General features: G+C 40.5%; 1 protein-coding gene across 9 annotated transcripts in view; it reads right to left on the reverse strand.

Moving 5' to 3' along the window:
• Nucleotides 1-13,559, reverse strand: part of NOD1 (nucleotide binding oligomerization domain containing 1) — a 40,745-nt gene that overhangs the window by 23,517 nt on the left and 3,669 nt on the right. For 7 of the 9 annotated variants that reach the window (XR_005827519.1, XR_005827520.1, XM_040591744.1 and 4 more), the window contains exons 2-6: nt 9,135-9,465; nt 7,042-7,216; nt 4,289-6,092; nt 2,356-2,439; nt 1,242-1,325 (exon numbers count right to left, since the gene is read on the reverse strand). Coding sequence is in view for 7 of the 9 variants with exons in the window: in XM_040591744.1 (XP_040447678.1) it covers nt 1,242-1,325; nt 2,356-2,439; nt 4,289-6,092; nt 7,042-7,216; nt 9,135-9,350 (2,363 nt within the window). In the remaining 2 variants the exon portion in view is untranslated. Of the gene's footprint in view, nt 1-1,241; nt 1,326-2,355; nt 2,440-4,288; nt 6,093-7,041; nt 7,217-9,134; nt 9,466-10,440; nt 10,633-13,559 lie in introns of all 9 variants that reach the window. The other 2 variants (XM_040591746.1, XM_040591750.1) reach the window with 2 other exon arrangements.

Raw genomic sequence — 13,559 nt, forward strand, 5'->3', positions numbered from 1 at the left:
CTCCTGCCTAGTTTTTTATATAGTTTATAATATCAGCAGTTGCTACAGAGTACATGAATTACACGCAGCATGTTTCACGATGCCCTTGGAACGGAGTATTTCTTAATTGTGGTGGCTCCAGAGGAGGCTGCAGCTGATGAGCACAGATTCTAATAGCTCAAGTCCTTCTGTTCTGAGCATAGGCTACAGGCAGTGGCATAGGTCAGTGCAGCAGTCAGTGTCTCTGGCTGGCACCCTACAGAAGATCTTTTCTTTTTTTGACCTATGTGGGGGTATCAAATGGCTAGAGTTCAAGGAAGAGATAAGTCTCAATGGTATATACATTGACGTAAAGAACAAACCAAAACCCCCTCACAACCCACTACATTCACATAAAGTAATACTGGCTCGTTTGACTGATTTCAGGCACATGAATATGCACTCTACCTCAAAATAATCTCTGGGATTACTATGCAGCCTGAAAATAATCACCTTCCAACAGGCTTTTTTTGTGAAAGTTAGATTAAATAAGCAAAGCACTGTGACAAAGCAGTGAAAGAACCAAAGCACTCCTGGTTTTCAAAACTCTGGAAATAAAGTGGGAGCGATACAGCTAGTGTGAGGTTTCAGAACAAAGTGGCAGCAGAACAAGGACTAGAACCCAATAGTCCCTGGCTGCCAGTCGCTACATTCATACCAACAGATGACATTGCTTTAGTTACCTCTATTTTCTGCTATGGTCACAATTAAACCATTGGTTAATGATCTACCTTTACGTCAAACCACTGTTGTGCATGGCCAGACACTCTTATCTAGGGAAGTTCCAGGAATTAGAGGGAACAACTCACCAAATGAATTTGGGGAATTCCAGAGACAAAGTATGACACGAGCACAGCCTGACTCCAATGGCCCGTAAAAGACAGGATATAAAACAGCTTGGTACTGAATCCAAGTGAATTTGCCTATTGCAGCAAGGTTCATGCACCACTTAAGCCTCACTCAGGTGCTCAGATTTGATTTAAGTAAAGAACAGGTCTCATGCTCTCCTTTTGACTACTACTACATTCCAGCAAAGACTATGGATTCAAGAGTTTTACCTGGTGCCACTCACTGCTAGACTACTGTAAAAGACTATACAACTGCAACCTACGTTTTATTTGATCTGAAACATAATTTTTATCTTTTTTCCACGCTCCTTCCTGTTTCAAGTTGCTTTACCTTAATTAGAATACTGTAGAAAGGAAAAAAAAAATCCAACATACTTAACATATTCAAGGCTTGAACACTCTTCAATCAGTTTTGCAACATATCTGGCTCCGACATCAGTGATTTGATTGTTGTATAAGCTTAACGAAAAAAATCACATTGGTAAAAATAGGTTATTCCTGCTGTTACATTAATATTTACAACCTGAATGTTTTAGAATGCACACATAAGATCATATGTATAATTTTTGTACGGCTTTGTACACATTCACAGTTGCTTGTATTTCTATTTAGATACACAATTCATATTGTGCAGGACTGGATATAAAATACAAGGAGACCAGACCGTAAATCATGGGAAAATATTACTTATATAATTTTTAAATAAATGGTCTCCCCAAGCAAACAAAGCTTCCCTTTATTCCTCTGTTAGTACAGAAATAATATTGCCAGAAGCGAAAACACTAGAAGAACATATTTTTAGTCATTTAAAAGTCACAAAATCCCCTTGCAAATATTACTGAAGATCAGATACTTGAGCAGATGTACTTAAGTTAGGGCACTGGAGGAAGACGGCAATTCTTGGTATTCATATTCACTTTTCAGAAAGTCTTTTAAGTAGCTACTTAATCAAGAGCAGGAAGTCAGTGCTAACATGCCTTCCAGTCTCAACTTGATTAAGAACTAAATAAGGTCTTACAGAAATTGGTACCATGAACTGTATGTTTCTGATACTAGTCTCTACCAAGCTGTATCTGCTTTGCATAGTTGAAATAAATCATTTTACAGCAGAGAAAACAAAAGGTGCTAGCTATAAAGTGCACACTTCCTTGCTCTTGCTCTCTCTCCCCACTCCACAGCTAGCAGAAGGCCTTAGGTATAAAACTAGCATGCCCGCATGGTTCAGTAACCTGACAGAAGGGTTTGATGTCAGTGGGAGGCCACCCTGTGACGCATTGTCATAGGGGAGGAAGCTGTGGTCCTTTTCCCAGTGAATGATTACAGGATGGCAGCTGAACTGTTTCTGACACAAAATGCTGCTTTGCTTATGGTCAGTAAGTGAGGAGGTAACTGTGGTTTCCACCCTACCTTTGCTGTGTCAGTACTGTCAGCATTGCAGTTTTATTTTCTAGTATCATTATCTAGTGCCTTGCTCCCAATTGGTACATACCCCAAGAAAGTCACAATTCGGTACTTGGAGAGCTCTTCATACAAGATCCTTACTCCATGATCTGTGACCTGATTTACACTAAGCCTGAAATGAAAGGAATGAAAAGAAAGTTTGAATCAATACAGATTACAAGTGTTCGTCATCCATCAGTTAAAAAATGACAGGAGATCTATACATTTTCCTCTAATATTTTAACAAGTCCTTATGTCATATATTAAAAGCTATTAAAGGGAAATGTGAGCTCAGTTTCCTATGGCTCACTTTAAAAACAACAAAAACAAGAAGCCCCAAATCTCCAAGGTAATGCTCTGGAAGCTGTCCATAGAACCGAAACCAATAAAATGTAGCAAGTCAGAAATCAGAGACAAACACCTCATCCTCCTCCTGTATTTACTGTGATTGCAGGAAAGAATCCTGCTTGACACTAACAAAAGCAAGCTTTCCAAACTACTCTTCCTGCAACCTTCTCTCGGAGTACCTAGTGAAAGCCAGGCATCTTGAAAGTCACAACACATTCAGGCTTCACTGAATAAAGGTTGTGAAAAGCCCTGGCCAGGAAAAAGAACTGCAGTCCCATGGGTGTGCTAGATGTTTCTAAATTTATTGTCCCAACTCAACATGGAACAAATGAACGTCGGTCATTCACAGAGTAAAACTACTTCTTTTCACAGTTGTTCTGTGTTTTGTTTTTTGAGGGTTTTTTGTTGTTTGTTGGTTTTTTTTTTTAACTTCTCAAGCTTTTTCACCTTGCCTAAATGCACAGGTTCCCATGAAGCATTCCAACTCTGATGAATCACATTTTCTCGGTAAAGCTGTCCCCATGAAAACATTTTGACAAGTTTTAGTTTTTACACAAACTCAGAACCTGAACATTCACTGCTGAGAGTCCCTTATCACTGACAGCTTCCCCTGCTCTTGCTGGTTAGTAACTTGGTTGCTTTGGAATGCACCAGCACACAGGAGAAATCAGAGCCAATTTCTACAGATCAGAACAGTCTGCTTCTTTGAAAGGGATGGTTAAGCTGTTAGAAACATTTCCTGACCTGTAGAGACTGGCCATTAGAAATGAAAGTCCTAACATCAGAAGAGCCATAAAGACAAAAAAGCAACCTAACAGATCGGTTTGGTGCTGCGGTTGGTGTTAAAATCACACCGTGTAAGGCATGATCACATGATAGGGGCAAAGGATGAAAGTCTGTCCTTCTCTTCTTTGTTTTGTCTTACATAATTATGCATTTACCTCCCAAGTTTCCTTATTGCTTTCTCTTGGGAGGTCAGTGGATCTGCAACTAGCTGCAAAAACAAGTGTCATTTCCTTTGATTTAATCCTAGAGGAAACCAAGGAAGAGCACAGCCAACCAGGAGGAATAAATTCTCATTTATAAAACAGGGAAAACCCACATCTAAAGACTTCAACTACATCCTTTCATGGAGTACTACACGTTAGCTTTTGTTCTATGAAAGCCAGACATCTTGGCAGGATGTCAAAGCATGAAATTCAGAGCTTTTGACCAAGGGTTATTGTGAATAGTAGATCCTCTCTTACCCCAAATGATCAAGGGCAGAGATAGGCTCAGGCAATCTTCAGATAATGGAGGAAGCATTTCTGCTTCCTTTCTTTTCCCTTAAGCACCTTCTGCCATAAAAATCCTCTTTTGAGACAAAACAACTTGAGTCAGAGCTAACTAAACCTACAGGTTAAAACAGTCCTGGCTTCTAAGGACTTATCACCCCTTCCATTTGGGTTTCCAAATTCACAGCTTGTCCCTGCTCCTGTGACTAGCTGAACAAAGATTTCAATAGATCCGAAACTTTAATTTCTAGCAGCAGTAAGAATCCTCATCTTCCTCTTCTTTTGAGATCAATTCCCCCAGCCCAGCAGTTAGTGGAATAAACCAAGGATAAGCAAGGACCTGCTTGCACAAGCTCCTACCTGATCACTGCAAGCTTGCTGAAACAAGGTAGGAGCTGTTTTACTCCATAGTCATTGATGTTGTTGTTGTCCAAATCCAGAGCCAGGCGCTTTTGAAAGTGATGCACAACAAAGGAAATAGCACTGCAGTCAGCAGAGCAGGCATTGCAGTATGTGAGCTTGATGTAATTGGCATGCATGCGTTTGGCAGCCAACTTCCCCACTTTCTCACTTTGAGTCTCGTAAAGGCATCTCAGCATCCAAACAAAGTGGGGCTGGACCTGGATCTGATTGTACTTCAGAAGCCTGGACCGAGTGAGGCCTTTCAGGTGGGATTTCATGCTTTCCCCAAGGTATGTGATGAGTATCTTTCTCTTCCTCTTAATGACTGCAGGCAAAACTAAATGTCTGAAGAGCTTCTGTTTTGATCTAGAAAGCAGGCCACAAAGAAACAGGTTGGTAAAATGAAAGTGTTCATTATTTCGGAAAGGATCCTTCCCTGCTAGCTGTTTCTTGAACCAAGGAATACGAAGGCAAGTAGGCTGGGCAGTCTCAGTGGAAAAGCATTCATTGAAAAACTGAAGTAACTCCTTGGCACCCACTTTCTCTTCAATAACCAGGAACAAAGCTGTGAAAAAGGACTGAAGGGTTAAGTGTAAGAACTCATAAGTGGACTGATCGCCACAGCCACTGTAACCTTTAACTGTCCTGAGAAAACCCAACTGCAAATCTCCTTCAGAGATGTTTGCTGCTGAGGCCTCCTCCTGCTCAAAGATGAAGAAAGAGTTCTCCATCCCTTTGTACGCCATTTTACCCAAAGCTAGAAGAGTTTCCCTTCTTGATACGAACATCTCTGCTTGGCTTCTGGTGTTGTTCTTCAGCAAACTTGTTTTCAGAGATCGGTTCAGATGGACTTCAATCATGAGCAAAAATATATCTGTCAATGTAACAGAACAGTCTGGAAGCTCGTGGCTGTCAAACATGGAATGGAAATGTTCATAGCTTTTAAAGATAATCCAACAAAATAAAGGCACTGAACACAAACTGCAGAGACTGGGGTTAGCTTCCAACTGGTTCAATACCATTTTTCGTTGCCCCTCATCTTTGAAAAACACAGTAGTGTATTCCTTCAGGTTATTGCTGGAGAAACCACGGAGCAACACTTTCTTTCTGATTATGTTTCTTTGGATCTCAGTTCCTGTCCTTGCTGTAAGAATTTTCTTGGATCCCTTAAGAAGTTTTCCTCTGAGAAGGTTTACCAGCAGCACCAAGGGATGGATGGGTTCATGGGGTGAACACATCTCGGGCACACTACTGAGATCAAAATTGGAATAGATCTCATCAAAGCCATCAAATGTGAGGAGAACTGTATGCGGGAATTGCAAGATGTGATGGAACACCTCAGTGGGGTCCTGGTCTGGGTAGCAATTATATTTGAAGAGTAGGTCTTTCAAACATATAGCTTCATCTTCCTTAAAGCAACTAAACATCCTACATCGGAAACGGAAGAAAAATTTGGCTCCGACATCCAGTTCTTTTCTGGCCCAAAGGCTTTGTATCTTTTGCAGCAAGATGGATTTTCCAATTCCTGCATCACCAAAGACATAAATAGTCTCTCCATCTTCATTAATTAGACCAACCGCATCATCAAAAAGGGCTTCTAATTGACACACTTTGCCTAGACTCTCATTGGTAAAACTGACCAGTTCCATAATACTGTTAGAGTAGATTTCTTCAAGCAGCATCTCTTCCCTTTGAGCATATGACATAACAAACTTAGAATCCCGTCCCAGTTCATATCTGAGTTTCTGGCAATACCTGCTAACTAAAAAGACAGTGAACTATTATTAAACAGCCTATGTATACAGCTACCCACCTCTCTGGGAACTGAAGGGCATAATAAGCAAAAGTAATTCTAATGTAAAATTGGTCCTTTGGGCAGATTACTTCTATTTGTGCTGCCACCACCACTTTCTTGGGAAATTCAGGTGCTAATGAGAGGTAATGTGTGAGCCACCATTCACTGGTTTAAGGGGCTGCTGTCTTTCAAGTGATTGTGTTATTCGGTTATTGGGCAATGTTGGCCTGTGGTTTTATTGCAACAGAAAGTTCACTTCAGATGGGGGAAAAGTAATGCTTGTATTTATATAGTATGAAAAAACCTCCCAAGAGGAAAATACTTACTTCCGTAATACGTTAACTCTGACTTTTGCTATACCTCATCATTTACGATCACATAATAATTCAGGTTGGAAAGGACTTCAGAAGGTCTCTAGTTCTACCTCCTGCTCAGAATAGGGTCATTTATGAGATCAGATTAGGTTACTCAGGGCTTATCTAGTTGGATCTTGAAAACCTCCAAGTACAGAGACTGCACAGCCTCTCTGGGCAACCTGCCTCATTTCTTGACTGTACTTGTCATGAAATACTGGCTATGCCATCACCAGAACATCACAGTGTTGCTAATATTGTAGTAGAGGCCTAGAAAATACTACAGCTGGCACAAGGTGGTTATGCCATTGTGCTATATATCCACAAACAAATGTAGAAAGAGCTTGACTTAGCAAAACAGGATGCAATGTATCAACACGACTCTCATGTTATACAGGGTGTCTTTTAATTATTTGGCTACCACTGCTAGCAAGCACAGTGTATGCACAATTATTTACCCTGGCTGTGCCTGCCTAGACTCTCTTACTCTCATGTCACCTGGTCAGAGCTTCCTACATAGCAGGGTAGTTCTAAAGGAAGGGATGTAGATGCATGGGCCTTACCTGGATCTGTATTTACCACAGGTTTACTACGAATATTCTCTGAAGGCATGTAACCTATTTCATCCAGCCAAGGTTGAAGTTCATAGTAAGCGTCAGTGACTTTCTGCAGGACATGGATGAAATATTCTGAAACTTCTTCTCCCTTACTTTGAACCAAGTCTAGAATTTTGCGAACCTGAAGAAACACCACACAAAAGATTATTGATACATAGCATTTTATCACAGTTAGACTTGTAGACTGCTTCAGGATCCTTTTTGGACTGGAACAGGGGATCAAAATAAAAACTGGTGCTTCAAGAGCATGAATTAAAATCTAGCTTTTTTGCTTTTGAACCAATTGAACCATCACAAAATTCACTTGCTGATTGCATTTGGATGTTGCAAGAGAGTTGGCTCTGCAAGTTAAGGTCTGAACTTGTAGCTAAATCGTACGCTAACCAGAAACAGAATGGATAAAAACTGCTCCTCAAGAGGGAATCCAAAGGACTTCCTCAGCCTGACTAAATAGTGTATTTTAAATCCCATGCTCGTTAAAATAGTAATAAAAAAAGGTGGTTTCTCAGTGCCTTAAAATTCACCTTTTGGTTGGTAAATACTCCAGTCACATTTAGATTTACTCGTGATTCAGCCAAATCCAGAGCAGGGTTGACAGAACCTCCCTGTGGATCTTAATGCAGAACCAAAAACCTACAACTCTTCCTTTTAACACAGCAACCCAGTTCTGCAGGCTTTCCCTGTATAACAGACTCACTGCCTGAAAAAGTTACTAAAACTAATGGCTACCAGGCAGTGGCTAGAGCAGTTCAAGACCAAGCATCACCTCTAAAGGTGAGACAGAGTCTGATCTGTGTGCAACCAGTACTGGGCCACCCTAGTACAAAAGCCTCTGTAAGACGGAGCAATCATCTGGGGGCCCATTTTGAATGTCTGGATTCTCTTACTATAAATGAACGAAGAATTAAGTTAAAAATCAGACAAAAGGTCTCTAGAGACTGTGGTCTCTTGTGAGCTTAAAGCAGGGTGAGGTACATGCAGCACAGCAAAAAACATGCTTTGAGGTTTTTCTTGTGTGCTCTAAAACGCAATTTTATGCCTTCCTGAGGAGCGCCCACAGAATCCACTTCACTTACACTACCGTGTCCTGCTCTGTGTTTCTGCTTAGACTCCTGATGCATGGCCTCCCCCTCAGCTTTGTCACAACAATCATGTATATTATGCTGAACAATAAGAAATGGAGATGATCATACAGCGTGCATTTATTCAGCTTTGACCCTCTACACAGAGTGAGCATTGTGTTACCATTTCAATTTGCCAGAAAGAATGGTTATTTTATGAAAATCTGCACTGTCAGTGAAGTCCAAGGTCTCTGAATTTTGTATGGTTCACCTGACTCTAACTGTGACACTATTCTGAAGCTGCATGACTGGTTGGTCAGGGAAACGAATGAGGAATTTGTTTTAAGTCATGATGCAAAGAGCAACTGTGTGCACATGTGATAATTTTCTCCTGTCAAAAGACCAGGAAATAATTTTTGCTACTGATGTCCAGAGATTAATCAAAACCCCAAATATGCCAGGATGTATCAATTCTCCATACAAACATTCACAATGTACATAGGTCTTTTAAAGAGAAGGGAAGGTGTGCACATGGACAACACACAAACATTAACTTCTAAAATAATATTTAATTTCTGTCTCTCCTCCTCTAAAGCAGGAGGATCTGTCCCACAGCATGCTGAAGTAGATTTTACTTGCAATACTCTGTACATTAACAAACGCTTGAGTGTAGGAAGCTGTGCTCTAACAGCCAATGTGGTTACCTCCATATCAGAGGACAAACCTGCAGCTGAGAGGACAGAACAGCAATTATCACCCTGCTCATTCTTACAGCTGCCAACAGACATTACAAGGAGTGCCTGCCATGCTGGAAAGGGATGTGCTGGAGACACTTGTCCAGAAGGAACGGGTGGGGAAACTCCAAAACAACAGGTTAGAAAAGACATGAGACATAGAATTGCCAGATAAGCCCATAAAACCCAGTGGCAAACTAAAAGTAACAAAAGCTTATGCTGGGTAGCGAAATAAAAAGAATACCTTGTCTGCTTGAGTTGGAAACTGGACAACAATCTCTGCATCTTCAGTGGAGAAATAGCCATTCTTAATCAAGTTGTCAATCAAACACTGTGTGTTTCGGATTCTACTGACCAGAAGTTCTCGGTATACCTTCAGCAAAGTAATGAAGGATAGAGGACTTGCTCCTGGAGGTTTTTCCACAGAAATCTCCAAGTTAGCACAAAGCTGGCCTTCCATAGTTGAGACAGGAAGAAGCTGCTCCACCTAGCCTCATCTTTGACAAACTGTCCATTTGCAGTGAGAGTCAGCCTGGAGTTAGCCCTGAGGTAATCTGCCCTTCACAGTACCGAGCCTGTAAAAAGTAATAGTTTAGAACCTCAATTTAAACCTTATCCAAAGCAGATACATCCTTCAATTAGCCATCAAAGAATACTTCCAACCCCTGCGTAATACCATGGCCAACTTTTAAATAAAGTTTCTTCCCCAGGTACTTCCATTCATTTGTTCAGGTTTCAGGAAAAAAATGCCTACAGCAGGCAGTCTCCCTTCTGTACCAGTACTTTACTCTAGCTTGCCTCAAACACCACCACTGGCATCTGCTTTATTAACTGCCTGTTCTTAGTGCATAATTTAATACTTTTTATTAGCTTTTCATGTTTCAATAGGCAAAGCAGGGCGTCTGTCCAAAAATATCTAGACAAGGAAATAAATGGAATAAAATTATATTTCATAGCAATTAATTTTGTAGGAGGAATTAATTTACAGTAGCAATTCACTTTGCATTTTCTTTGTTACAACAATAGATCCTGTATAAAGTGCTGCCAGTACGGTAACTGTCCCTGAAAGCGAGGTCTTGTGAACCCTGGGACAATTTTAGCTAAACTAGGAAAAAGCACTTACCTTCAGGGCACCAGGTTTGAAAGGCAGTAGTGAGACTGTAGGAAAACCAACGATCAGATCTTTCTGTTAAGAAAACCAAGAGTAAAATGATGCTAACAGTGAAAATGCTGATGTAGATTCCAGAGCTAGTGTACCACTTAAGGGCACAGAGCACTTGACGCCTCCAAAAGTGGTTGGTTCGGTTCAGACAGCATGTAAAACAGGGAAAATATCATTGCATTGGCTTAGTTTGGTTAATCTAATGAAATTCAGGTGTGTAACCATAGAAGTTAAAAATACAATTTTTCAGAATCTGAAAAATAATAATGTCACAGAAAGGACTGAAATAAGTGATTGTAAATATACAAGAACCCATCCCTAGTGATTCACACAACAAATCTGGACCTCCAATAAGCAGGAATTGCACGGAATAACTGAATTCACAGACCTTTTCGCCATAAGATGAACTAGGCCTGGAAGACGGTGTCACAACTCATATTCATTACTGCATTGGGCATCCAACCCACCTCCATCTTCATAAAGGGACGAGACTGCACACAATACAGCTTGTAATGAAGACACCAATTTAAAGCCTGTGCAAACAGGCTTGAATGCCTGACCTCAGCCCCTGTACATACACCTAGAGACACAATGCGATAATTAAATCAGACATGGCTCAGGAAACCCTCTCATTGCTGTAGAGATGCTGTTTAGAAACCATACTCTTTAGCATGAATGCTCTCTCCTTGTCTACAAATACGCGTGCTATGTGTAATCTTGCTCTCTATACCAGCTCTTTGGAGCTCTTTTTAGATGGTCATTTCTTCCCATTTTTCTTTACAAGGCATAAAGCACTAGGAATCAGGATCAGACTGCTCTCTATTGTATTACTACAGGGTTTTTTTGAATTGCAATTAATATACCATATAGCAGGCATGAAGCCATATTGTAATCACAATTCATCAATAAGTTAATTTAGGTACGAACTTTGCACATACAATTTCCCATGCAAAAAGCAGATTTTTCGCAAAATCACAACTGAATCACCTCCACATAGACAATAAGAATTTGCATGATCAACACCAATTACTGGCACCCTCCAGTAACAGCTAAAATGTACTATTGTTTCATCAGGTCAAGGGATATTTGGAAGAATGTTCTTAGATTCTGATTACAGTCATTAACAGAAACAAAACACAAAGCCCTTCTTCAACATTTCTGTAAATGCTCTGCTGCCACAAAATTCTCACAATTTCCCAAGATGTTTACAGTGATGGCAAACTTTCCAAATACTCCCCAGCACTCCCTTGACAAGCTATAACTGAGCCCTGTCAGCTCACAGGCTCTTCTAAGTGACCTGCTACTGGAACAAACCCATTTCTACAGGTTTTCCATACTAGCAGGTGCATCAGTGTAACTTCTGCTTGATGCTGGAGAAAGACACAGCTTATACTACAGCACTTGAGTGATACTACCTGTCTACACTTACAACCACAGGGCCAATCAGCTTAGCTCCTCTGATTTCAGGAGACCAACAGGTCCTAACTTATGGTTGCTGACCTCCACAGATGCACACAACTGCATTAAGAGTAGAGCCCTCCAAAAGCTGAGACCAGGCAAAAGCCCAGCGCAACTGTTTTGGATCACAGCTAACTCCAAAACTGTAAAACTCCCTTCAGCCAAAAGGGAATGTAACCAAATGATCTGACTTTCTTACCACATGAGTGACTGCATCAGCTCAGACAAATCAACTTTCATCACGCCATTCACATGACCCACCAGAAAAAGTGGCTGATTTCTGAGTCACTCAGCTTCCTAGAAGTCACACTGGTACACATCTTTGTTCACGAAAGCTCATTCCATAAATGAACGCTATCGTGAAGACCAAACAATGCTGAAAACGTAATTTACTCTAAAGCTTTTGCAAGGTTTTAGTTAAAGAGATAGAGTCACCTTAAAATGCAAGCAATAGAAATATTAACCCTTTTCTTTCAAGATACTGCATCTACCTGACATTCCCTGTGTGCTTTGGTTATTTGAGGATCACATTATTCTAATGTATGTTCTTTCTTCCTACTTTGTGAGAACTGAGACAAACATCTAGGAAACCATAATAATGAACCAAAGTGCTGTCATGTGTACAAAACAAACAGAAATATTTTCTTCACTCTTTCAGATCCATCCACAAAGATGATAAGAAAAGAAAGAAAAAACACAGCAAAAGGACAAGAACATGGAAAATACGGAAGGATGAGAAGGTCTCAAAATGTCTGCCCTGTATCTGCCTAAGACCAAGTCAGTACAGAACCTGGTTGTTACTGGAAGGGGTGTACATACGCATGCTGCAGGTGGGATCATGTTCCCCTTCTGCAAGAGCGGAGGAACAAGAGGGGAATACAAAAAAAATAAAAAAAAATAAAGCGAGGCTAAGCATCAGGGGAAAAAAGTAGAAAGTGCAAAAATGCCAAGCAGGGAAGTCAGAGCTGGAAATATGAATTCTGTGCATGATGTCATACCCAGTGACATTTTCAATATTAACTTTAAGGCAAAAAAACCGTATCACCCAGTACCAGAGAAAACATTAATTTTCATCAGTCTCTCTTCATAAGAAAAAAATGGAAATTTCCACCATCCACATGCCACATCACGTGAGCAGCTGAACACCTTAAAGGGTGCTGGAATAGAAAGACTACCTGCCAGGTGTAGTTAAAAGCAAGGCAGGTATGTGCATGTTTGTAGCAAAGTGTAGCAGCTATATGAAGAAATTTCAGGTCCTACTCAGACTAAAGTAAACACAAAAACTTCTGCAGTAGCAGTTCTAGGTGCAACAGCATCTGAAGTCCTGATTAGCACCAGAAATATGCTTGTTCTCTTGGAGAAACACCCTGCATGTAAGATTCTAGCATACACAGTTCTGTTTTGCTTGGGCAGGTTTTTTGTTGGTTTGATTTTTATTTGTTTTTAAAACACGAGGCCAATGTATTGACATCATGAGGTCTCCAACTTATCTGCAAGTCCATCACCTCTCTTTCTGGAAAGTCCCAGCTTCCATAGTGCTTTAACATGGATCTTTTCAGTGGGGGATTACAAGGTTACTAAGTACAAAGTCACTTCTTAAAGGATCTGTTAGTTTTACAATGCTAGGTTACATATCCTGTATGTTTAAAGGTAAATGCTTATGCAGCTTATACATATGCGTTGAAAGCATTTCCTTGCCAGAGGGCATATCACGTTCTTTGCCTTATCTTGGGGACTCCAGATGCTGGATTCAATTCCAGTGCAATTCTTGTGACTGATGTGGCATCAGTTATGGGGACGCTGATAGAAAAGACTGAGACATACATTAATGTGAGAGACCTCAGTGCACTGACCAAGGTCTAAGAAATCCACTGTTGAGAACTACCACCTCATCTCTGGAACTGTTCCATTTCTGAAAGGGCTAATAAATAAAATATTTTTTCTGAAAGCTACCTTAAGGTTCTTACAATCCTTTGTTAAAGCATCACTAAGTTTGGTAAAAACAAATCACCTGTTCTAACAGCAACAGCTTGTGAACACATTTAGAGA

The sequence above is a fragment of the Falco naumanni genome, chromosome 4 (genome assembly GCF_017639655.2).
Source record: "Falco naumanni isolate bFalNau1 chromosome 4, bFalNau1.pat, whole genome shotgun sequence".
Classification (NCBI taxonomy): Eukaryota; Metazoa; Chordata; class Aves; order Falconiformes; family Falconidae; genus Falco; species Falco naumanni.